At 42.5% G+C, this 26,224-nt stretch overlaps 1 protein-coding gene and 1 long non-coding RNA gene across 3 annotated transcripts in view; one reads left to right on the plus strand and one right to left on the minus strand.

Annotated features, from left to right (window-relative positions):
- The window catches only part of Uspl1 (ubiquitin specific peptidase like 1), a 30,932-nt gene extending 16,935 nt beyond the window's left edge, over positions 1-13,997 (minus strand). For both annotated transcript variants that reach the window (XM_052169099.1, XM_052169100.1), the window contains exons 1-4: positions 13,741-13,997; positions 11,000-11,168; positions 10,396-10,524; positions 3,455-4,055 (exon numbers count right to left, since the gene is read on the minus strand). In XM_052169099.1, coding sequence (XP_052025059.1) covers positions 3,455-4,055; positions 10,396-10,524; positions 11,000-11,101 — 832 coding nt within the window. In that variant the 5' untranslated portion in view covers positions 11,102-11,168; positions 13,741-13,997. The remainder of the gene's footprint in view (positions 1-3,454; positions 4,056-10,395; positions 10,525-10,999; positions 11,169-13,740) is intronic.
- Positions 13,998-14,007: 10 nt separating this feature from the next.
- Positions 14,008-26,224, plus strand: part of LOC127673386 (uncharacterized) — a 95,148-nt gene continuing 82,931 nt past the window's right edge. Inside the window, exon 1 of the long non-coding RNA XR_007975151.1 lies at positions 14,008-14,097. This is a non-coding gene — a long non-coding RNA (uncharacterized LOC127673386). The remainder of the gene's footprint in view (positions 14,098-26,224) is intronic.

The raw sequence follows: 26,224 nt of genomic DNA on the forward strand, positions 1-26,224 counted from the left end.
GAGGCACCATGGGAGTGCTGGAAACAGCAGGAGCAGCCAATGCTCCATGCTGCTGTGTAGCTCTCCAGCCCCAGATGATATTTTAATACTTCTTTTGGGAAAAGCCACTCATCAAAAACCTTAATTGCACATTCAATTCCTTCCTAGCATACTAATCTGCAAGATATTCGAAAGCTACGTGGCTATGGTCATGACACGAACCCACAATGGCAAACACAACAGGGAAGCAATGCAGGGATGCAGGGTGGCTACACAAAGGCCTCCCAGCTCCCATCACACCGTTAGTATATTAACAAAGAACACCTATGATGCTCAGCAAAGAAAGCTTGCAACAATGCAAAGTCAAAACAAAACAAAACCAACCTAGGTGCAAGCAAAATCAGGTAAAAACACACAATAGAGACTTTGGAAAATTTTCTAAACGGGTGAGAAGCCGTGACAGATGCAAGAGTTCACCAGTCATAATCTAACTAACTGTGGGTGCGGGAGGAGACCGAGTGGCCACACAGAACTGAAAGGAGCATGGACAGACACATAATGCTGGCTGCAGACAAAAGTAGCAAAAGTGTCTGAAAACAAAGAGAACAAGGATGTGACCTCATGCCACACACAATTATAAATTTCAGTATCAGAGTCAGCAAGCCTTACAGGCCAAGCCCTGAGCTCAGTTCCTGGGATCAAAGAGGAATGGGGAGACAGACTCCAGTTGCTCTCTGGCCTCCACACACATGCATGCATGCACAAATAGCCTACACACACACACACACACACACACATACACACACACACACATACACGCAGACACAAATGTCATTTTAAAAATGTATAAAAAGGATCTCAATGCTAGAAAACAAACTATGACTTCTCAAAGAACATAGTGAAGGTCTTTCTAACTGAAGAAAAGGAAAAGTGTTCTTAAAAAGCCATGAGCATTACTGGATTCTCAAGGAAGGATAAATAATTTCTTGTAAATCAAGACATCCTTTAAGTAAAAAGGGGTCAGCACAATGGCTCAGAGGGTAAGGCACTTGCAATCAAACTTATGACTTGAGTTTGACCCTGGGGTCCCACATGGTGGAGAGAACAGACACCTGCAAGAGAACAGACAGTTGCAAGTTGACCTTTGACCTACACACACACACACACACACACACACACACACACACACAAACTAAATAAATAAATGTGGTAAAATATTCTTAAGGAAAAAATACCAACAAACAGAGAAGAACCAGCAGTATGTATCAGATATAAAAGAGGAAGAAGGATGTAAGACAGTGCACCCAAATAAGAACATGACAGTCAACAGAACAATAGAACAGGTATTTCACAGAAAGGGTTAGGAAATGAAAGAAAATATGCAGACAGAGACAACACATCAATCTCTTCCAATTCTGAGAGATGTAAGGCAAGTCTGAAGACCTTTATGCACAGCAAGACTCTGAATGTAAAAACATCCCAGAGACTAAATGGATTGGAGGGTATCTTCTACATTGCTGGAATTGCCCACTTACAGGTGAGTAAACACACAATTGGCTCCATACCAGCAGGTTCCAACAACCCATTCCCAACTAACCACAGACTGAAAATACAAGAGAAAGAAAACAGCACCTGCACTAAACCAGCAAACCTCCTTATGAGTATTACCTGCATACCATCACCAGTATTTGCATAACATTTACATTGCATTAGGAGTAAGTATTCTAGAGATGATTTAAAATTCATATGATGAGGGGCTGGAGAGACAGCTCAGCGGTTAAGAGCACTGACTGCTGTCCTGAGTTCAATTCCCAGCAACCACATGGTGGTTCAACACCATCTAGAATGAGCTCTGACGTCCAGAGCCAAGAGCGGCAGGATCAAGAAAGAAAAAAGAATTCATGTTGATGAGCTTAGGGTAGAGCTCTGGCTTGGCATATGTCCTGGGACTGATCTCAGCCTCACAGAGTAGAATAAAGTGATTTTAACACAGGCGGCAGGCATAAGTAGATCAACCCTCAGTTCATTAGCATATAAATGATATGGGACAATATGTACTGGTATTGTACAAGCATGCTGCTCCTCTCAGAGGACCCTGGTATCTGCAGGATGTCCTAAAGCTTAAGCTTCCATAGACACGGAGAGAAGACTGTACTGATATGTTTCTACTACCCATTCACTCATTCATTCATTCACATGTGCTTGGGGGGGGGGGGGCTGGATGTGGACTCCATGCTTTCTTTCATCAGAGGAACTTTCTCTGCTTCACTGTATGGGTGCCTGAGAATGTTTTCATTCTTCTCGGGTAGGAAGTTAAGATTCCTGGGTATCCTACTTTGGAGAAATTAAAATAGGATGCAATGGTACATGCCTATAATCGCAGCATGCCAGAGGCTAAGGCAAGAGGAATACAATTTCTAGGCTGGCTGAGCAACAAAGAAAGACACTCAAAATCAAAGCAAGACCATTTGTATAAATATATGTGTATGTACACATACAGATACACAGATACCAAAATCCAAGTCTGTCCAAGTCATCTTCATATCCCTAGCCATCAAGGGCAGGGGGTTGGGATGACAGGTGACTCTTATTTACCACTTCTGTTGAGGTTTGGTCTGTTCTACATATTGTTGCTAAATACTAGCCCTGGTTGCCTCAGGGCCAAGAGAATCTTCACATATACCAAGTGATTCTATGTGGTCTTACTCTTTAAAACCATTGGCTGAAGAGCCAAAGGTTGAAACCAACAGCCTATAGCTGGGGCAGAGGAGAGGTAGGTGGGGCTTTCGGTTCACAGGCTTGGATCTAGGAGGACCATGAGGGAGAGAAGAAAGAAGGGGGAGAAAGAAGACACTATAGGGTAGGTTAAGTCATGAAAACATGGCCACAAGGGCTGGTCAATTGGGGTTAACAGCAGCCCAGATGGAACATGTTGAATTATAACTCAGGGTTATTGAAGGGGAAATAGATTCTAATAGCATAGAGGGTAGATATCCAACTGAGATGAAATATTTATTACAACTTTATTCTAGTGGTTTCACTTTTACAGACGTCAGACCTAATTTTGATGGATTATAGAATCTAGTTATAGGTGATGAGGTGATGATGACTATGATCACCCTGATGAGCTAAAACCTACCACTGCCCCTTTGTTCTTCTCTGGCAGCTTTGGAGACAGTTCTCAGAGATAGTAACTGGCACTATCTCTAGGTTCCCTGCCTAGGTCTCCACACAGAACAATGACTACTCATGGCTTTTTTGTCTATATGCTGTGAGACGAAACTTTGAGTAAGTATCGGCCAGGCAGTGGTGGGGCACGCCTTTAATCCCAGCACTTGGGAGGCAGAGGCAAGCAGATTTCTGAGGCCAGCCTGGCCTACAGAGTAAGTTCTAGGACAGCCAGGGCTACACAGAGAAACCCTGTCTTAAAAAAAAAGAAAAAAAAAGAAAAAGAAAACGAGTAAGTAGCACAGACCTGTGACGCCATGCAGGTGATGGGTGTGCAGAAGCTTCTCTGCTTGGTGGTACATTTCAAACAGCCTCCCAAATACACACTCCTCTCTGGAGCACACCTCCAGCACAGTGTTCCTCAACACCTCCAAGTGCACCAGGGCAGAAAGGACACAGTCTAACCAGCAGAGTGCCTGAGTGTTTTTCCACTGGACACACAGAGTCTGACAAAGTGGTAAACATCTGCTCTTAGATGGCATTTCCAGCTCAGGTGTGACACTAACTGTAGCAAGATCTTCTGTAGTAGCCACGACCATGTTATCAGCTTCCAAAGTCTCATTCTGCTCCACGGAAGCAGCTGTCCTGACTGAATTCTGGTGACCACTGTTTTGTGGGAAACTTGTTGAGAAGTCACCACAAACTTCTCCATTATATTTACCATTCACAATTGGTTCACTATGGGTGACAATGTGATTTCTAGTCTTTTTAGAATGTACTGGAAGAGATGAATTCTTACAGTTGGTCTCCAATCTTTTTCTTTTTTGAGGCTTATTTGGAGTGTGACAATCTTCCGAATCAGGAGAAATTAGATTAGTAAGTGACTCAGAGCCCAAAGGATAAATGCACTAGAACAAAAAAATAAAATTGTTAAAAAACAAAAAAAACAAAAAGCCAATAATATTGATAATTCAAATCAGTTCAAGTTTTACCTTAGATTCATGTGTCATGAAAAATTTTAGCATTTATTTGACATAAGAGTATCCCTATAAACCTAAATTGAAAGCAGAGGTAACAAAAGTATGTCCATCTCCAAAAAATAGTTTCCCTAGTTAAGTATACCATCAAATCATTTAAGTCGAGCATAGTGGCACCGGCCTTTAATGCAAGTTGAGTCACATGGGTCTCTCTGAGCATAAGGTCAGCCTGGTCTCCATAGCTACACAGTAAAAGTCCTGTCTCAAAAAAAGTGGGGAAGGTGCTTTAAGAGTTAGACTAAATTAAAGGAAAACACTAGCTTTGCTTTAATAGGAAAAAAAAAAAAAAACAGATTGTTGGGCAGTGATGACACACACCTTTAACCCCAGGACCCAAAAAGTAGGCAGATCTGAGTCCCAAGGCCAGCCTGGTTTACAGAGCCAGTTCCAGGACAGCCAAGGCTACACAGAGAAACCCTGTCTTGAAAAACAAAACAAACAAAAAATAAACAAAGCAATAAAGAAACAAGCAATAGAAATTTTCAACTATGTGAGGCAAGACTACAAGTCCTAAAGACTATTTAGGAGAGAGATGCAACTTATAACATTAAAAACTGGTAAAGTATTTTTAAATAAAAACCTTACCAGGTCCTTTCTATGTATCCTATATGCCCTAAGGTCTATTTTTATTATCCTTACTTATATGTATGTATCTCTGAGTGAATGTGGTGTCTGCAGATACCCAGAGGCCAGAAGAGGGTGTCAGGTCCTTAGGAGGTGAAAGTCACAGGCAGGCAACTGTGAACTACCTTATGTGAGTGCTAGGATTGAACTCAAGTCCTCTGCAAGAATAGTGCTTGCTCCTAACCTCTGAGTCATTGCTCCAGTCCCTATATTCTGCATCTGAAAAAAGCTCAAGGACTTGCATACTAAATGTCTCATTTAAAATATGCCTTCATGTTTTAAATGGTGGTGGCGCACGCCTTTAATCCCAGCACTCGGGAGGCAGAGGCAGGTGGATTTCTGAGTTCGGGAGGCCAGTTTTGGAAAAACACCAAAAAACATGCCTCCAATACCAGTATGATAGACTTGTATCCTCCAGATAACTAAAGAGCCACCCCTCCCAGTAATTTGTCTAAACGGAGTCAAATCAGTCTCATGAAGAATTAAGATTCCCAACTGACTGACTGTCTGCACCAAGCTCCTGATGAGCACTAATGGCTGGCTAGTTCTTAGCTCCCCAGCAAACACGCCTATACACAACAGAAGGCTTGCCTGGTCAACCCAAAGAAGAATACTAAATCAAGCCATTTACACCTAGGAAGCTAGCATGTTCACAGGTGATTGACCTCACAGCTACAGGGATGTGGCACACACTGAACTCCATGTGAGCACTTCAATTCTTCAACACACAGATGAGCTCTTCACTGCTGGCTGGACAGTGCGGTCAGTAATAACCTGGCTCTAACCCTCATGCCCCGAGAGTCCCCGACTCCGGCTGAGCCTATGAATGAGGACACATAACAATCTGAAGTGAGCCAGGAGGAGTGGACTATGCCTACAACACAGCACTCAGAGACTGAAGTGGGAATGTAACTTTAGATTAGCTTGAACTATATATAGCCTGTCTCAAAAATCAAAAAACAATCTCTCAAAACATAAGCAAACAAACCAGTGTATATAGAGTTGAGTTCCAGAGTACTCCTTATCACTTAAAAAGCGATGCATATAACACTGAAAGTGTTAAATCCATGTCTAAAAACTCCCGCTAAATATTGCTGTATTGTTCAAGGGTGGGTGGATGCTTTGTTAGAAAGCTTCCATACCCACACTATTAGGTTAACTTGTGCTCCAAATGCATCTGTTGCTCTCACTGTGTTGTCAAAGAACCCAGATGTGATTCTCAACCCCTTTTGGGTTGTCAAACAACACTTTCACAGGGGTCCCCTAAGAACATCAGAAGACATATTTATATTATGATTCATAACCATAGCAAAAATTAGTTATGAAGTAACAATGAAAATAAACTTTATGGTTGGGGTTACCACAACACAAGGAACTGTATTTAAGAGTTGCAGCATTAGGACCTACCCTTAGCTCTAGAGGTAGCCTGCGCCACTTTCCCCTCCCTAATTGGTAGGAGCAGCATATAAACACCCAGGTATTTTTCCCAACTTAAAAAAACAAAACAAAACAAACAAAAAACTTCCTTCTTGTGCCACAGTTCTCAAATTCCCAATCGCACCAATCACGACCCTTTCCCCTAGCTGGGCGGAGGGGGTCCTTACTTTCCCTGAGCTCCTCTTGTTTGACTTTCTGAATAACGCTGTGTCCTTCTAGGTTTATTCCTACCACGATCTGATTCTTGGAGTCTCCCTGCCGTCTCCAACCTCTTAATGTTGGCTCACAGCTCAACCCTGGTCCTACTTGAATTCACCACTCACGTGTGGTTTAGTTAGCCATGCTGTACTTATGGCTACAAAATCTGTGTCTCAAGCTTACAATGTCCACCAGTCAGTTGCTGGATGTAAAGCTCCAACTGCTCACTCTGTCTAAGTTTATGTGACTTAGTCTGCCCCCAGATCTGGTTTTCCCAACTCACTGACCAACTCAATTCATCCAACCGAGGAGGAAGGACATGGGGAACCACTCTCACTCCCACTCCCATGCTGTTTCCTAAACCTTCAGCAAATCCTGTTGGTTTTACCTTCAAAGAACTGTTGGCCCTCGGTGTCCACAGCTGTGCAGGTGGGCCTATACTGCTGTGTCTGTACTGAGTATGTACAGACTTCCTTGTCAACTCCCTAAATAACACAGCACAACATTCCATTTACATTGTAGTAGGTGTTACGAATAATCTAGAAATGTTTTAAAGTAATGCAGGAGGATGCAGATGGGTCACATGCAAAAACAGTCTGCTGTTTTCTGGTTTGGTTTTTTTCAAGACGGGGTTTCTCTGTGTAGCCCTGGCTGTCCTGGAGCTCACTCTGTAGACCAGGCTGGCCTCGAACGCAGAAATCCACCTGCCTCTGCCTCCCAGAGTGCTGGGATTACAAGCGTGCACCACCACCACTGCCCCGCTGCTGTTTTCTAGAAGGGACGTAAGTGTCTTGCTGGGAAGGGACTGTGTAAATGGTGTCCATCCATAGCCTGTCACCTCAGCTTCTATCCCTTCTCTCTAGAATACTGCAGCTGCCTTTCCACCAGGCAGGGGAAACCAGCTTATTTGCTTTCTGCATTGCCCTCAGGAACTTGCAACATTTGTAGGAAGATGCTCAGGGGTTCATCTCTACACAGCACTCAGTGCTGTAGACACTAACTACTTGTCACTAATTTAACTGGACATGTGTAAAAGTAACTTCTATTCTCCTGTAGTAACTGTCATCTCCGAGGCTTTCTGCCTCCGTCTGCTAAGCTAGCCCTGGTCCTGGAAGCTTCTAGCGTCCATACAATCTTATCTAGGCCTAGAAGGTTTTCAGCCTCTGAGACTTACTGCTGCATAAGCTCAGCCTTTCAGAAACCTCAGTTCTTTCTGAACTCTGATTGGCTAATTCAACTGAGCTGTTCTGGCTCAAACTCCTCTTCAAGCTGACTGACTGAATCTGGCTTCTCTCAATTTCTTACTGAATTACTGTTTGGCCTCAAGCTAATTCTAGCAACCTTTTCTTATCTTCTGGCTCCTTCTCACTCTCTTGTTCACTCTGTCTTTACTGTTACTAGCTTGTTCTCTCTGCAGCCTGTCTCGATAAAACTCTCCTGATAACACTGCCTCCTTCCCCCTCTGGGGCTGCCTCTCTCTCTCTCTCTCTCTCTCTCTCTCTCTCTCTCTCTCTCTCTCTCTCTCTGTCTTCTGTCTCTGTCTCTCTCTCCACTCCCTCCCACTGTACTGCTCGCCACAAACAAGTGTACTTTCTTCCTGTACTGTCTGTCTCTCCCTTAAGTAGCTTCCCTTGAGAGATGGGTGTGTCCTATTTTGTAAAATATTTCTCTGATTCATCACTTTTTCTGCCTCTCAGTTAGACATCACTATCAAGCATGGGTGCTTTCTTGCTTCCTTCTGCAAACTAAGTGTACCTTCACTGTTTGAGATTAAAGGTGAGTACTAAGGGTGCGGCTGTAATCCGCTCAGAGGGATTAAAGGTGCATAAGGAAAAAATGAGCTACACCCTAACTAGAGATAGGTTCAAATACCCTGTAACACTAGTTTCTGAAATGGACACCAAGTAAGTTTCCCCTAGAAAAGCCAGTTAGCAACTCCAGGCACTTGTACCTGATAAACTGGATACAAAGTGTTTCCTACAACCCCTGAGTGTCAAAGTATTTCAAAGAAGTCAGAAAAATGTGCTCACTGGTATATTCTAGAGACCATAAGAACACAGGTAAAGTGATACAAAGGACACAAGGTGGGGCAGGGAAGGGAGTGGTGTGGCACCTCTGTCCATCTGATCTGGTCACACTAACCTACAAATTCATGGAATACTCCATTCCCGAAGCGCCCGGTGTATAGTCCTTCCGCTTTCCTGTGGGTCAGTGGATGAACTTAAGAGTGCCAAGGGTCTAACCAGCTGGTCTTTCTGGGGCATCCTGAAGCTACCTAGGGGCACCCTAAGCCATCCCTTGGGAAGTCAGAGGATAAATGACTGGACAGTGCTCTCACTGAGGAACCACAGCTGTTAACTGTGTCAGGAAATGAAGACCAAAATGGCCAGAGCCCTCTCCCTTACCTAGTCTGCCGATCCAGAGGCACAGGGATCATTACAGACAAGAGACTGCCACTCTTCCACTAGATCCCTCCAGACTCCTCACCTCACCGGCCTTACTATGGACGATTAGACTATTCCTTCCTGATCTCCAAGCACTGTTCTTCTGTCTGCTATCTCTGTCTCTACTCAAGCACAGTTCAAAGGCTTTCAAAGTAGCAGCACTAATGACCAACCGGCAGCTTCATGTCTCCCAGAGCCTTAGTTGTACTTCCTTCTCCCCATGACCAGATGATTGTATCCTCTTCCTCTTGGGCCTTTGTTCAAACTTTACTTTCTTAAAAAAGTGTTCCTCTCACTACTCTATAAAATTCCAAACTTGGGGACAGAGCAATGTCTGAGGTTGGGTGAACACTGTCTCTTACAGAAGACCAGGGTTTGACTCCCAGCACCTACATGGACGCTCAGAACTGCTTGGAACTCCAGCATAAACTGTTCATGCATGGGACACTCAATCCTGAGTACCACAAACCAAAACCATTCTACACTTAGGAGCCTCCAACAGAAAAGGTGGTGTGGCCCAGAATACTGGGGTAGCCTCAAGTTCAGTGTCTTCTAAGTTACTGCTTAATGCCTCTTAGCATCAGACGGACCTGTGACCCTGATTACAAGTGTGTAATATGATGGCCTTGTCCCATTTATGTGGATCAGCGGCCAAATGACTGAAGCTTAATGTTAGACTCTATAAATATTTTATAGAATAAATATTTTATGGGCACACATTGGTTAACTGTTGCTATTTTTAGATTTTATTAATGTCTGAGTGTTTTTCCTGCATCTATGGCCATGCACCCAGAAACGGAGATTATAGGCGGTTGTAAGGCACCACATGAGTGCAGGGAACCTAATCTGGGTCCTCAGCAAGACAAGTAATCACTGAACTATCTTCCTAGCCTTCACTGTTTTATTTTTTAATTTTTGACAACATTTTAGGGATGACAGCTTTATGTTGGCAAGAAGTATATGTGAAGTTCTGCATGTAAAGAAGAGGAAAAAACCAAAACTGGACTTGAGAGTGTTGTCTTGGATTTCTGTGGGGATCTAAGTGGTTATTTTTTAAATGCCAAATTAGTTTGTGTGTCTTTTTAACAACACAAACTTCTTATTGTAAAACAAAATAAAAACAAAACCAAACAAGATTATTTTTAGTGCCAAAAGTCTGATGAACAAGAACTTTTTCAACTTTTATACAATGTAAACTAAATGTTTGTCTTATTGTTACTTTTACTTAGCAGAGTGTAACAGGGCAGCCAGGGGGCTACACAGTGGGACCCTGTCCTGGATGATGTAGAAGGAATAACTTACTGTATGCTAAAAGCTTAGCAAGGTTAACCACAAAAAACTCAGGAGTTAGAAAATATTTAATTAAAATTATTTGCCAGAGAGATTTAGAAACTCATATGCATTCAAAGTCTATACTCTGAAAAATACAAAAATCAATAAAATTAAAACAATGAAGAAAAAGCAGACAGCTATAGCCAATATACTAAATAACACTAGTAGTACTTTACCTGAAGATCCTCACACAAAAAGATAGATTCTTGGAAGCTAATTCGGTAAGTTTTTAAGGCGTTTAGCTTTCCTTTCGATCTACAAACAGGGCAATGCCCGTCTGTTGCAACTTTAGCTGAAGCATAATTCTAAAAGAGAAATAAAGCAAATTAAAAGAGACATTCCTATTATATTAAGTTACAAAAGAGTTAAATGGAAGGGTGACCAGAAAAAAAAATGCATAACTTTCCACTAGAAGTATTCTGCCAAGACTAAACACAGCAAACAAAAAACATGTAGTATCTTAAACAGCTATTATCCAAACAATATTAAACTCGACTTAGTTTCATTCTCAAGAAAAAGGAAATATCAACTGCAAAGGAAAATCTATATAGTCCATATTTTCAAAGAATAGCAAACCATAAAATTAATTTCTATTTTCGCACATCAATAACAAAGAGGTAAACAAATTATAATAATCTTTCGCCATTGCTTTAAGATTTCCGTGGAAGACAGAATTTTTAGGACTTCATTCATAAAATGAAATTTTAAATTTCATTTAAATTTAAAATATAAGAGGAAAATAACCAGTTTTGCACTGAGGCCAAAAATAAGTTCACTAACTTTTCCCAAGTACCCCAGCATGGGGAGTGAAGATATCCCTATATCAGTCCCTGGTCCAACCAGTGGCAAACCATTTCCAATCTTCAGAGAGTCATCCGTCATTCCGAGTCATTGGCTAATTTATGTCACTTGGAACAAGTCAAAATCACTAAGGATTGTTCAATGAACCCTGGAAAAAAAAAGTCAACGCACAATTAAATAAAAATCCTATTTACTCTAAAAAGAGAATTTACTATTTTATAAGATAAGAGATATTAAGCATGTTTGTGAGCTACATGTCCTTAGATAAGCATATTCTAGACTAGTGTTCAGAATACCTCCATGTATGTAGATATGTGTAAATGTACGCAGAGTGACCATAGGTACAGCTTCCTAACACACAGAAAAGTAGACAGAACTTTCCCTACATGTAGCTACTGGTTAGAGCAAGCTAATCAACTTGGAGAACCTAAGTTTTCCAGTCTCTGTATGTGCAGTATCAAACAACCACGTCAGCGTGACAATGAGAAAGTACCTAAACCCCGGAACCACACATTTATACAACATTCCTTCTGTTTTCAACCACAAAACTGTTCACCAGTTGGAAATAACTTTTTGCTAGTTTGAAGACAGGTTCTCACTAAATAGCCCTGGCTGGCTTGAAAACTTGAACTCGGCTTACCTCTGCCTCCCAAGCACTGGGATTAAAGGCTCATAACGAGCAGAATACTACATTTAAAAAGTCACCCACAGCCAGGCAGTGGTGGCATACGCCTTTAATCCCAGCACTTGGGAGGCAGAGGCAGATGGATTTCTGAGTTATAGGCCAGCCTGGTCTACAGAGTGAGTTCCAAGACAGTCTAGGCTACGCAGAGAAACCCTGTCTCGAAAAAGCCAAAGAAAACAAAAACAAAAAACAACAACGAAAAACTAGTTATGCTTTTCTGTCCTAGCTGAAAAGTCTGAAACACCTTTCTTGTGAAGAAATAATTCCAAAAATATACATGCAGCCTCAGCTACAAATGAACTCAAAGTCTACCTGGGCTGAGAGAGACAGAGTCACAGACAGTAACAGACAGACAGAGATCTGTATTAGTAAATCTCAATTTCCCGAAGCTGAAAAAGTAACCACAACTGTTAGCTGGTCCTACTCATAACCTGGAGAATTACAGACACAGGAAAGTCAATGTGCAGTGGGAAAAGCCTAAGCCATGCACCTGGATTTGTTTTGAGGTAAATGAAGCCAAACTGACGAGATGCTAACACCTAAGTTACAGTTACCATCTGGTTGACTTTGCTCTGAGTGGAAGAGATGTGTTCCTTCTGTCATTCTGCATTCATGATCTCAGAAGAGAAACCTGCAGGCTACTAAAAAGGGTGTTGATAAAACTTTTTATCTGCCTGAGGAGCTAGAAAACTATCTGGAATGATTCTTTCTCAATATGGAGGTAAAAATGAGAATTCTTTAAGTCTGCTTTCCTGATTCTATCACCTACTATGTCAATAAAGAAGTCAAGGCATATTCGAACATGGTGGTTGGTGCATGCCTTTAAGCCTTTAATTCTGTGCATGGATCTTTGAGTAGATCTATTGCAGATTCCTGTGAGTTTCAAGCCAGCCTGTTTCACACAGTGAATTCCAAGCCAGGCAGGTGTATAGAGTGAGACCTTATCTATGGAAGAAAGGAAAAGAGAGAGAGGGAGGGAGGAAACCCATTAAGATAGTAGTAGAAACACCAAACAATATTAAGAAACTCCTCCCTCCCCATTCATGTTTAAAATACCAGAAGTAGACTCTTTGGGTCTTTTAAGCACTGTCTTACATACGAAACTCCGGGGTAGTTCTCAAATTTCAATTTGTCTAGGAATAAATTTAACTTCATTATTTTTCTCGAAGTGCAACCTGCTCCTCCCTGTATAGCACCTCAAATTTGGTACCTTTGGGCTTCCGGAACACAGACTAGAAAGTTTGTGTCGTGTACTCTCAAGTCTCTCATGTTTGCACAGTAGGCGTCATCTAAACTCGTGGACAGTGCTTTGGAAATGCTTCGATTCGAACCGGTCACTTTCCATTCATTGTCAAAATGACAGCTCCGCTTCAAACCACCTACTTAATCCAGTCTGATTATAGGAAGTCCAAACAGCTCAATACGTCCTAAAGATTATGACTTGAGCTTATTTCAAGGAGAACGACCACATTTTTCCAGTGTTCATCTCCTCTTTTCCTCTTACCTACGCCCCCCCCGCCCCCCCGGCACCCCCACTCCCCGACTTCAACGTAGGTGTAAGTCACATTCCAGAGACCTTAAAGGGAGGTGATCAGCACAGGATAGATCCATTTAGCAGCCAATACATACGAATTGACAAGGCGGAGGCCAACAGACTAAACCCCAGGCAAGGGGAAGGCTTTTCAGAGCCCAGTCCTGCTTGGGACCCAAGCCAGCTTCCCAAATTTGAGACGCTATGATAGGGCCACACGAGGTGAGCTTCAAAAGCCAACCAAGAAGTCCAAGAGGCGCGGCGTTCCGTTACCCAGCCCATCTCCACGGTCTTCGTGGGGCGGGCACAAACTCTGGTTTCTGTTCAGCGTTTACCTCTTTGGGCCTAAACGGACCTTAAAGGTCCAGTCTGCACCTCCATCCTTCCTCCTTTCCCACCAGAACCTTGTTCCTACCCCATCCTTTCAGCGTGCCAACGACCCACCCCGGGCACTCCAGCCGTCCCAATTTCTACTTCCCGAGGAAATCAGTCTGCCTCCCTTACCCGCCTGAAGCACCCGCCTTCTTCGTATACACTGGATCCGAACTCCTCTTCCAGCTTGAGGTCCACACCATCTACCGGTAACGTTCAACCCACGTTCCTTCGGACAGCTCCTCCCCCATGCCCTCTCCGCAAGGAAAACAACTTCCGCTTGGGAGTCCGCTCCCAAAGAGTCACCCCCCCAAACACTTTCCTGCACACCTCCCTGCTTGAAAGCACGCGGGCAGGGCAGGGGGAAGGGGAAGACCAGAGCACTTCCGGCAGTGTTCCGCAGAGGCGTGGCTTGCCCGGCCTGCAGGCGCAGGCGCAGTAGGAACTGCGGCGACAGGGCGGGGCCCATAGCTACAGAGCTTGCAAAGTGTGAGTGGGGAAGATGGGGGGGTGGGAGGGTGGGGGATGGTTCTGGAAGCTGCTGGAAAGCGCTGGAGTGGCGGAGGTGACGCCAGAGGCTAGGGGGCGGGGCGTGATTAAAATTAGTGCGCGGCCCTCAGCGGAGGGATTACGCTGCTGAGGAAGGAGTGGTCGCTGGTCGGCTGCCTGGCGCGCAGGCCCAATGATGGGGCTCACTGGCAGGCCATCATGGCGGCCGGCACTTTCGGCCCGCGAGCTACTGTACGTGTTCACAAATGGTTACCACACACGGAGCTGCCCCTCCCTTCTTCCCTAAACCCATCCTGGGAGGCCACTTTTCCTTTCTTCCCTCTCTGACCTGCTCACGGTAAGGGGAGAAGCGAAAGACAAGCACTTGACCCGGGGTGGCCCGAGCTGCCGACCTGCGCATCCCTGCAGCCCTGCCTCCTTTAACTTGAGAGAGAGGGGAGATCTCAGTTGCTAAGTTTTAAGAACTGCCTTCGTAAAAAGGTCGTGTGGTGTCAGGAGGTCGCGACTGGACGCGTTCGTGAGGGCATCCTATTCTTGGAGTCCTTTGAATAGACTGTTTCCATGGCCTGGGACTACTATTTGGAATTTTCTGGACCTTACAGGAATCATGACTGGCATTTTGGATTGCGGTTCTGTGGGGTTTCATTAGTGGTCTTAAACGACTATGTTCTGGCAGAATACTGATAATTTTGGTAGCGTGCTATGGGGGAAACAAGTCTGCTGTAGGAAGAAATTATTCAATAAAAGAATTTCAGTTTGTGGTACTTAGGAATGGAAATCGCTGAGCAGTCCAACAGAGACTTTGTTAGGGTTTTTTTTTTTTCTCCTCCCGCAAGACGAAAATAGACGAAAAAGGTTTTGCTTTTTAAATTTAATTTATTTTTGCATTCACACTACATATTGTACTGTGATATTTGTTGTAAGATCAAACTAGTTAGATTTTTTTTTAATTTGGTATAGATTGAAGTTTTGAGAAAGTATTTCTTCCTGAAATAGTAGCCAAGATTAATAGGATTGTTTTCTTATTCAACATGCTATTTCCATTTTTAGAGTGGAGTACACTTCCCCTCCCAATAAACACTTGCTGAATGTCAGCTCATAAATTGAATGATCTAATTGGTTCAGTTACAATGTAACCAGACTTTTGAGATGTAAAGCAACATCCACAAACAACTAGAATTAAAATAAAAAGTGATTATTACTGTCTTTAATGAAATTTTTTTAAAACAAAATTTTTGTCCAGAAAAATTTGATAGTGACAAAGTGAAGATGGAATATGGAGGGGGGGCAAAAATTCCCTATTTACTTCAGGCTAATCGTCCCCAGCTGAGAAGATACCATGGACTTCTGTGTATTCCTTCCACTGTATTCAGGGTGCCTGTTTTTATATACACCGGTCCCAGAGAGAGTATACTTACCCTCAGTAGATTAAAGTAGGTTTTTCTATTTCTACTTAGAAATTCATATTCAGTAAGTGGAAGCTTTTATTTAGTTAATAACTAAGCTGCAATAGAAATACAGTGCTCTGCAGATCATTTTGTGAGCTCTTATACTTTTCTTTGTTGTATTTATTAATGGAAAACAAACCTTTAGCACTTGGGATATAAATGCCAAGTATGGGATATCTAAGGCGAGTATGGTGGACACCTCTGTAGTCCCAGCACTCAGGAGGACCTTGGGTGGAAGCCAGCTTGGGCTATATAACAAATAAGTCCATACAGTTGAGAACAATGAGGCAGAGAGTTAGCGTCCACCTCTGTCTTCTACCTGTGTACTCACAACGCACCGCACCCACCCAGGCAGCCTAACTTTCCAGTAGCACCCAAGGAGTACAGTCTGTAATTCCTTTTCTAAACCTTACCTTCAGAAAGCTGGAAAAAACAAAAGCTCTTTGGCAGTAAAAATTGGTGTGAACCAATGAGATAAGTGAGTAACATCATTACTAGGTTTGATTGCTGTGTGCTGCTGTTGGCCGCTGGCATGAGGGGTTTACTATAATGGTTTGAGTACTTTATAACTTATTTTCTCTTTGTTTTGACAGTACTGGGAAATGAATCCAGGGCATCCCACCCAGCCATTTTCCCAGGCCTTTTTTTTTTTTTTAATTTGAGACACAGTTTTACAAAGTTTCCCTGGCTGGCCTTGAACTCACTGTGTAGGCCAGGCCAACTTAGAATTGGTGTATTCATGCCTCGGTCTCCTGAGTAACTGAGATTTTAGTCCTGTTCTACCAGGCCCCATTGTGACTTTAGATCCCCAACTATTAGATTTTAGTAAAAGAATTATGGGCCTATATTTATATTTGGCAAGTATTCTTGTACAAAGCATTTGTTTAAAAAATTAATTTGAGGCATTATTTCTTCTTAACGAATTCAAGTGAGTTAAATATGGGGAACGTTCTACTCATGTACAATTATTGGGATGTGCAGAGCTTAGCCATAGAGTAGGCCAAAGATTGTATTAGTTGTCCCAAGGTATTGTTTTGTACTCCTAAAACTTTTAAGTAAACTTATATGATATTTCATAATACATCCACACTTACCTGGTTCTCTTTTCCCCAAATGAGCAGATAAAATAAAAGTCACAAAGTAGATACTGGAGTATCTGATACCTAATTCTGTCTCTTTTGATGTGTACTTTATACAAGTTGTTTAATTTTGGTGCCCTGGGAACATCTATACAATGACAAGTTTGCAGCAGATAAATAGCTTGAGGAAAGTCCCTTATAGTGCTGACATCACCTGCAATTACTTACCCTTGAGATTGCCAGTAAGGACTTTGTCCATCTCTTCTTACACTGCTATCGTGCTGGTCAAACTGCTTAAACTGAGTACTACGTAGCTCAGTCCTCACGCAATGAAAGTCTTCACGCTATGTCTGTCTCACACACCCAGTCTCCTGCCATGGATCAATAAAAGCTGAGGGGGTGGTGTGTGTGTGTATATAAACAAGTAAAGTACTATTAGGATGTGGTTTGTGTCCTGCCTTTTAATGAGAGTGTTGCATACTATGCCCTAGTTTACCTGACATGTTGACTTGTCTTAGAGGTGGCTTTCTGTCGTTGTGTCAGTCCCAACCTAAGATTGGGATGCTTAGGTTTCTCTCAGAATCTGCCTTGATTACTTTTCTTGTTGCTGTAACCAAATACCCTGACAATAGCAGTGTAAGGAAGAAAGGGTTTATTGTGGTTCATAGTTTCAGGTTAGTACATCTAGTGAGGAAGTCACTGCAGCAGGAGCTTGAAGTTGCTGGTCACATTGCCTACACAGTCAAGAAGCAATGAGCTAAGGAGATGAATTAAAATGGAATAAAAATTTAAAGCATTGTCCATAAAATTATATATTCATCATTTCTCACACATGTGACTCTTGTGTCCTAAACAGTGGCATAGCTACTTCTGCCTGCTATGACATTTGCATGCCCTGTGCCTATGTCATGAGAGTTGGATAGTGGTGTTAATATCATACTTGACGCTAAACAAAATTGATTAATCATATCACCTGAGTGGCATCTTCATTTGAAAGTAGAGGAAGAAAGAGGGTAAGCTGTGTTTAGGGACCTTGACCCAGACAACACGTATCTTTGAACTTCACATTCATGCAGCACAGCAAGACTGACAGTGAGCATGTAGGGCGGAGGTGAGTTAGCAGCATTTGGCTCTCAAGAGCATGCTCATCAAATGCTATTTAAACTTAATTTTTCTTTTAACAGTTTTGCTCTACATGTGTAGTTGGATTTAGAATGCAACTTATTCATATTGCTACTTTATTAAAGATTTATTTTTATTATTTTAGTTATGTTTGTGCTGGTGCGGGGCTGAAAATGCAGGTGCCCAAGGATTGGAGAGGCTTTGGATTCCCTGGATCTGGAATTACAGAGAGTTAAAGCAAGTTGTAAAGCAGCTCACATGGGTGTTAGGAACGGAACTGTTATCCTTTGCCAGAGGAGTCCATGTTCTTAACCACTGAGCCACCTCTCCTGAGCATTCCTGCTTTAAGACAGAAAACTAAGCCAGAAGGAAACAGTGTACCTAAATTTGCACATCAAGCTGTCAGACCTGAGACTGAAGGCTGCATCCTCTAACATCAAATCTGGAACTTTTTTTCAGCCTACTCCCCACCCCCAGAGCTGAACTGAGAGCATGTAGCTCCCTCCCATTGAAGGAGAACTGAGACCTTACACTGAACCAGCCTGGGCTTCAGAAAAGAACCCTGCATTCGTCCAGTGAGAAAGCAGCATACCCCAGGTCCTTTCTGAAAGTAATCACGCAGGCAGCATGCTGATTAGCAACAAGAGTTCTCTACATTTAAAAAAAAAAAAAATTAAACTGTCTTTTAGCTGTTAGGAAGTATTCATTTGTGGTCAGTCATAGTTATCCTAGGCTTTATAGCACGAGTAATCATTCCTCTCTATTCCTGGTAATGGGTTTTATTAAAGGCATTACATCAGGATATTATAATTTTTAAAATACCTACATCAAGAGTTAGAGAGTTGGGGCTGGAGAAATGGCTCAGTAGTTAAGACCACTGGCCAGTCTTGCAGAAGGCCCACTTAGCTCCCCACAACCATCTGTAACTGCATTCCAGCAGAACTGACACCCTTCTCTAGGCCTTTGCAGACACAGCATGCAAATGATGTGGCAAGCACACGTGCAGACAAAACACCAGTAGCCATAAAATAAAAATTATCTTACTGTTTTACAAAAACATAGACAACTTGACTTAAGTGAAACATAAGTCTGCTGCTATTCTGCCATGTGGCAGATGACTTCCAAGGAGCCTAAAACAAAGACACTGGTGGCTTTCCATGGCTGCTGATAGTTAGGCATCTGGAGGGGGATAGTCCTGGTTCAGGATTGTGTGGGTCATCAGAAGGCTACTTTTGTGTCCTCCCAACATGGCACCCGAATTCCCTCTAGAGAGCAAACTGTCTGAGAGACAGGCAGAAACCATAGCTCCTTTCGAAACCTTGCCTCAGAAGTGGTACATCGTCCCTTGCTGTATTCTGTAGATTACACCATCCTCCCTTGCTAGAGTGTGGGAGGGACCTCTTAAAGGTATGAATACCAAAAGGCAGGATTCAGTGTGGGCTGGCAGCCACAATTATATTGCATGTTTTGTACTTGAAAGAGCAAGTAATTCAGTATCTCATTATAAGCTTATTAAAATATTAATGGCAGTTTCCTGAAATAATTGTATTTTGTATATATTACATATAGTAATGTAGTTAAGAAGTTGACAGTGTCTGTCCACAGGACATCTTCCAATCTAAATCTGTAGCATACATTCAACCAATATCTTACTCAGTTTTCACAGTCTTCTAGACAAGTGTGGAAGTTAAGGTGATCTATATTATAAGGTGAAGATAGCTACGATATTTTTAGTACAAATTAATAATTATGGCCTCCCTAAGAGGTTCCCCATAAAGTTTGAGTCCTAGGGTGTGATTTATTCAGGTAAGGGCCTTTTTTTTGGGGGGGGGGGGTTGTTTGTTTGTTGGATTTTTTGGATTTGGTTTTTTCGAGATAGGGTTTTTCTGTATAGTCCTGGCTGTCCTGGAACTCACTCTGTAGACCAGGCTGGCCTCGAACTCAGAAATCCGCTAGCCTCTGCCTCCCAGAGTGCTGGGATTACAGGCGTGCGCCACCACCGCCCGGCTTGTTTTTTTTTTTTTTTTTTTTTTAATATTTTTTTTTCAGAACTGATCAGAATGAGGTGTATGAATGTAGCTGGCTGATGGAGGTCCTTTACCTTATTTAGATTGTCCTTAGGCCAAAAGGAATTGTAAGGGTCTGTGGTTTGATTAAAATTCAAATGTCAGACCATTAAAGAAGTCCAAGTTAGTGAAATAAAATAGGTAACAACATAACTCACTTTGATATAGTACATTAAATAATTTTAAGTTTTGTAATATAGCAAAAAAAAACAAACCCATATAATGTGAGAGCAATCTTGAAACATTCATTTACCCTCCATTTTTATAGCCTAAGAACAACTAACAGTGACAAAATGTTCTTGTGACCATAAATAAGCATTGCTGATCCCACTGGCATTGCTTCTAGAGGCTGAGTGCAGGCCTGTACTCCAGCACTCTGCAGACTGAGGTAAGAGGATCCCTAGGCCAAGGCTTGGAACTAGGAGACTAGGAACAAGCAGTAATAGAAACTCAGACACTTACTGCAGTCAGTGTTTGCGTCTGCACGCAGTCTGCTCACTGCACCGTAGAATGCAGAGTAGACAGCACAGACTTAGCCCACTTACATATGCTAATTTCCAGTCACACAGGCAGTTCTGACAGCCCTGTTCACCTGCAGGTATTAGGAGGGCCTAGTTGATAATCAAGAAAGAACTTTTGGGAAATTCATTTTACTTTCTAAGTGTGATTTGCTGCGATTAATCAATAAAATGCTGCTTGGTTTCATGCTGATTGGATTTAAGATGACATCTCTTATGACAAGTTCTTATGGTAAGCAAGAGGTCGTAGCACATATGCTGTGAATGCAGAGCACAGAAGCCCTAGGGGTTTCTCATTGGAGTCTTCTGAGCTACTGGGCAGTGGTTACGTCCAAGAAACAAACAAAACAGAACAGAACAAACAGAATAAGGTAAGGTTTTTCTGAAAACAAAGGTTCAGAAATCACAACATGAGAATATGGTGCCGAAAGCAGTAAGTCTATTCTCTACCTTCCAAAGCTCGTCTCTGGAGTAGAGTAAGTTCACTTGTGTATGTGACAAGGAATTGCTCTGGTGCTGTTTTATAGGAAAGTTCTTTTCAACATTTTAAGAGACCAAAGGAAAAAAAAACGTAACAGGCAAATACACCATAGGGACTTTGATTACATCCTGGTTTGCAAAACATATTAGAAAGCAGGGAGGTGGTAGTACACACACCCACCTTTAAGTCCCAGCACTTGGGAGGCAAAGACAGATGGATCTCTGTGAGTTTGAGGCCAGCCTGGGCTATAGAACTGCACAGAGGAACATTCTAAAAAACCAAAACCAAAAAAAGGCATAGCAAAACATGTTAGGAAAACTTGAATATGCCCAGTTACAGAATATAACACAGAATACATTTTAATTTTTGTAGATGGTGGTTATATGCTTTTGTAATAGTGGACTAGGTTTAGGATATCCAAAGTGTGCTTACAGGGAAAGTTACCTTCAAATAGTGTACACATACTAAGTACCTAAGGCACAGCAGATATGACATTCAGTTAAGCACTGGACTTATGTAAGGGTAGTTATGTCTTCTTTCAGCTGTTCTGTATGATTGAATATATTAAAATCTGGGGAGAAAAAAAAAGCTTGTTTTGTAGCTATACAAGAGAAGGCTTCAAGATAATATGGCATTGTTTAGAGTCCCTGAGGCCCCTTCTACTGTCAGGTGCTTTGTATCCAGTTCAGTCAGGACAGCCATTTCCATATCTGCATTGGCTTCCCTGTTGCTAGGTCTAGTAGTGACTTTCCAGCCCTCAGTTCCCAGTGGCTTTAGCGTGGTTGACTGTTCTCTGGTGTGCTCTCTTCTTCTCGTCATCTCTTTGTCTTTTGCTGGTCCTCCTACTTAAACGTTAGGATACCTCAGGACTGAGATGGATTCTGAGCTTCCTGTCCTAAAGCTTTAAATATAAATTTGGGCTGGGCACGATAGTGTCCACCTTAAGTCCCGGCACGTGGGAGGAAGAGAAAGGCAGATTTCTGAGTTTGAGGCCAGCCTGGTCTACAGAATGAATCCCAGGATATCCAAGGCTACACAGAGAAACTCTGTCTCAAAATATAAAAACCAACCAAAGTACACATATTATATATATGTGTGTGTATATTTATCACATACACACATACATACACAAACACCCACACTCACACACACGTATTAAATTACAAAGCAAAGCACTTCTGCTCCATCAGCACTGGTTCCTCTTCTTCCTTCCTTTGCAGAAGCTTGAACCCAGGGCCTTGTTCATGCTAGGCAAGCTCATCTTCTAAGCTATATCCATGTCTGCTAGCCCACTGCTGTTATCCTGCCTCCATCCCATCACAGATTAGAGCAGAGTTTTTCAGCTTTAACTCAGTTGGCATAGGGGCCAGTAGTGTGGACAGGACGCGTCCTGTGCAGTGTGTGATAGCATGTTGAATAGCACTCTTTGCCTCCAGCCATTTGGTGCAAGGGGCAACTTGTCCCCACAGTTACAACCCTGCCAGCATGTTCTTTGAAGGCAGAAGTGCTCCCTCTGCAGACCTCTGAGTTAGATACAGTGCTCCATATAGTCATGCCCTCCTGCTACTTTCCTTGCCTTTCATTCAATACTAATACAACAGCTGTTCTGTCCTACAAAACAAAGCAGGTCTAGAACATTCCTGTGCCTTACTAACTCATGAGGATCAATCTGTAATGCCTACAACCACTTTCCTCACCAGTACACAACATGCACACACAAACATACACACATACATGAAACATACAGATGTATGTAGACACACAACACACACACACACAATTGGAGTCTTTTCTAGAACAAATCCCTTTCCACTACTAGGTGGACACTGCCCCATCCGGAGCTTCACGTTTCCCTGGTATTGTTTGTCACCACTTCTCATATTAAATAGTTTTATTGACTGTTAAGAAACTGTTAGTTTCTAAGTGACTGCAATGATTCCTGTGCCAGTCTGGGAATATCAAGAAAGGCTTAGCATCCATCTCCAAGATTCTGTGGGAATCCCCAGAGGAAAGGATTACCTACACACAATCAGTCTGATAGTGCAGAAGGATGGGAGGGATATTAACCAAGCAAAGAGAAGAGCGAACAGTAGATCTGCTTTGGAATTGACTCTCCAGTCCTTCTGGGGAGAATCTCCTGCCAAGTGGCTATGAGAGGACAGGCATATGGACAGTAAATATAGATGTGAGAGTATCCATCAAATAAGCAGGAATAGGAGAACACTTTGCATATCAGAACTGAAAGGAACCCCTGAGATTCTGTCTGCTATACAGGTACAAGAGAGAAGAGTATATCGGAAATTAAAAAAACAGGAGTTTGCTGGTTGTTTCTCTAAGGCAAGAAATTCTAGAGGGCTGAAGAGGTAGTTTAGCAGTTTGGAAAACTGCTTGTTCTTGCAGAGGGTCTGGGTCCATTTCCCAGTGTCTGCATGGTGGCTCACCTATAACTTCAGTTCAAGGGGATCCAGTGCCCTTTTCTGGACTCTGTGGGGTTAGTCACACATTTGATATACATACATACATACATACATACATACATACATACATACATACATATATAATAGTCATATATGTAGGCAAAATAGTCATATACATGAAATAAAATTTAAAAGAGAGAGAATACATGAAGTCACTTGGTCACCTGTGCTAAAGTACTAAAGAGTCTAATCTGTTTTCTGATAAGTGACTATTCTTCCTCAGGGATTATTAAGTTGATTATTATTCCCAAACAAACAAAGCTGCCAGCTATACATACTCAGTTATGTCCTAAAGCTGTTTCAGTTTTTATGCTGTAGGAAAAAAAAAGTTTTCATAATTGGAAGTCCTTGGAAAAAAAACTTACAAAGGATTAGGAAGTGTTTTTCCTCATTCTTTGCTCTTAATTTGGGGTTGCGTATGAATGGGCTTGTAGCTAACTGCGGTAGCCATCTGTAGTGCAACAACCCTCCCCAAACTTCTGTGGCTGAAAACATGCTTTGTCATGGCCTTGTGGGAGACTGGCAAGTTGTCCTCACAACTTGTTCATGAAACCCATCTCAGTGAGCTCTCCCCTGGAGCCAGAGTGAAATGGATGAGGCTGAGGGAACCTGCAGGGTTCCTCCCCACTGCCTTCCCTAGCCTATCTCTGCTCCTGCCCTCCGGGATTGTTTGCAGTGCATGGAATTGACCCTAAGGCCTCATGCTCTAGGCACACGATCTACTTCTGAGCCAGATTTGCAGCTCCTCCCAGGGCTTTAAAACTTGGCTGCAGGAATGAATGTTCCAAGAGGGCAAAGGTGAAGACTCCAAGGCCTCGGAGCCTTGTCTGGAACACATCAGTTCTGCTGTATCTGACTGCACTGTGCTGATTACAGGTGTACTCCTTATACCTCACAATGAAACTGGAAAAAGCAGGTCCCTGAGGCGTGCAGCCTCAACTTGGAACTTCCGTCTCTGGCTGTGGCCTTCTCTATGCTTACCCTGCTGTTGAGAGCAGCAGTACCTTGCGAATGTTCACCTCCTGAGATGTGAAGAGGCCTATGTCTAGCAGAGTAGCTCTAGGAGCAGCATGGGGTGCAGGGGCTCCTGAGAGTCATTTGCATAGAGGTGCCTCTCAGTGAAGAGTCTAAAGGAAACCTGGGAAAGTTGTTAACTTAGAGACTGTTGGGAAAGAGCTACTGGCCTTCAAAGCCTGCTCAGCTCCTTCCTTGGACTGGAATGCTGAGGAGAGCAGTGGAAGCCCTCTCTAAGAGCCCGAGGGCTAGTTAACCTCCAAGCTTGGAGCTGTCTGAGTTGGATGTGGGGGGGGGGATGTCTGTTCATGTGTCCCCAGGGCTACAAATGGCCTTTGTGACTTTAAGGAACTATGTAAGCATCTGTGGAAAGACTTCCTATAGTTCATGCAGCCTAAGACATGTTCTGGTGTGTGCTTGGCTGCATACACACAGAGGCCATAGGACAACTTTGTTTTTTAGGCACCATCTGCAGAGGAACCAGGAGACTCAGAATTTTAGCAACTTTCATTAAAAATAAATTTGAGTACTTGAAGTATGTAAATGAAACAATTATTATGAATCTTTAACAGATGTATAGTAGAATCAGGAAAATTGGATACGTTTTATTTGCTTATTTTTTTGTTTACTTAGAAATTACTTAAAACCTTCAGGTTTGAAAAATCATGTTAGGGAGGCTGCTGGAAAGATAGCTTGCTCAGTAGTTAAGAGGCTGTTCTTCAGAGGACTTGGGTCCAATTCCCAGGTCCCATATGGGAGCTCACACCTGTCTGTAACTCCAGTCCCAGGGCTACTGACACCTTCACATGGACATACAAGCAGGCAAAACACAATGGACATAAAATATAAATTTTAAAAAATAAGAAAGAAAGAAAAGCATGCACAGAACCCCATGCGCCTTCTGCCCAGATTCCCACAGCATTCAGGCCTGCGCTGGCTGCCTTAGGCCGTAGACCGGCTGGCTCCTTCAGTGTGCGCATAGATCCTTATGATGTGCGTTCATATGGAAGCACTTCAGTCGTCTGAGCATAATTCAGTGGATTATGTATTATACCTTCACACCCTAACCCTCAGCTGTGCCATGGTTGACAACCTCAGTGTTCAATACTGAATCACCACTTTTTGTTATCCAGCTTTGCCAGCAAACCCAGTAATGACCTTTGGGCCATCTTCCTTCTAGCACAGACTCCGGCGTGTGGTCATTTCCCTAAGATGCTCTAGACTGTGTCCACTGCCTCTCTATGCCTTCTGTGGTCCTGCTGTTTTTAAAAGAACAAGGACATACTTCTTCCCCCTTTTAAATATAGCTTGGGATTGTTTCCTTGCAACTAGGTTAGAATTATATGGTCTAAAAAATTCTTCTAAATGTTCTAAAAATGTGAAAATAGTATCCTATCTAGAAGACCAATTTAAATAAAATTCAGGTCAAGCAAAGCTGAGAAAATTAGTACAAGTTGAAATGAGAAATAAAAATATGCTATAGATCAATTCCAAGAAAATGTTTAGAATGCAGTGATTTTCACTCTTTCCAATTATTATATGTGTTTGATTCAGCACCTGAATTTTAAAAAAATCACAGAAGTTCTTGGCATTTAAGTGACCTTAACTGGTTCTATTTAGCTTCATCATGAACTCTGCTTCCCAGAAAGCCATCAGTACCTTCCAGAGAAAACAGTAGGAGGTTTTCTTCCAACTTTGCTGAATGTACTCAACAAACAAAAGTTCATATTATCTGCCAGACTCTGGGGTGGGCACTGAGAATACAGAGGAGAATACAACAGACTCTGTATTCCACAGTATGTAGTAAATGGCAGTCAGAGTGGAGGACGTGCCACAGAACACAGGCGCTTCCACTGGGGATGCTCTGTAGCTATGCTGTTGGGGAAATGGCCTAAATGCCT

The sequence above is a fragment of the Apodemus sylvaticus genome, chromosome 22, assembly GCF_947179515.1.
Source record: "Apodemus sylvaticus chromosome 22, mApoSyl1.1, whole genome shotgun sequence".
Classification (NCBI taxonomy): domain Eukaryota; kingdom Metazoa; phylum Chordata; class Mammalia; order Rodentia; family Muridae; genus Apodemus; species Apodemus sylvaticus.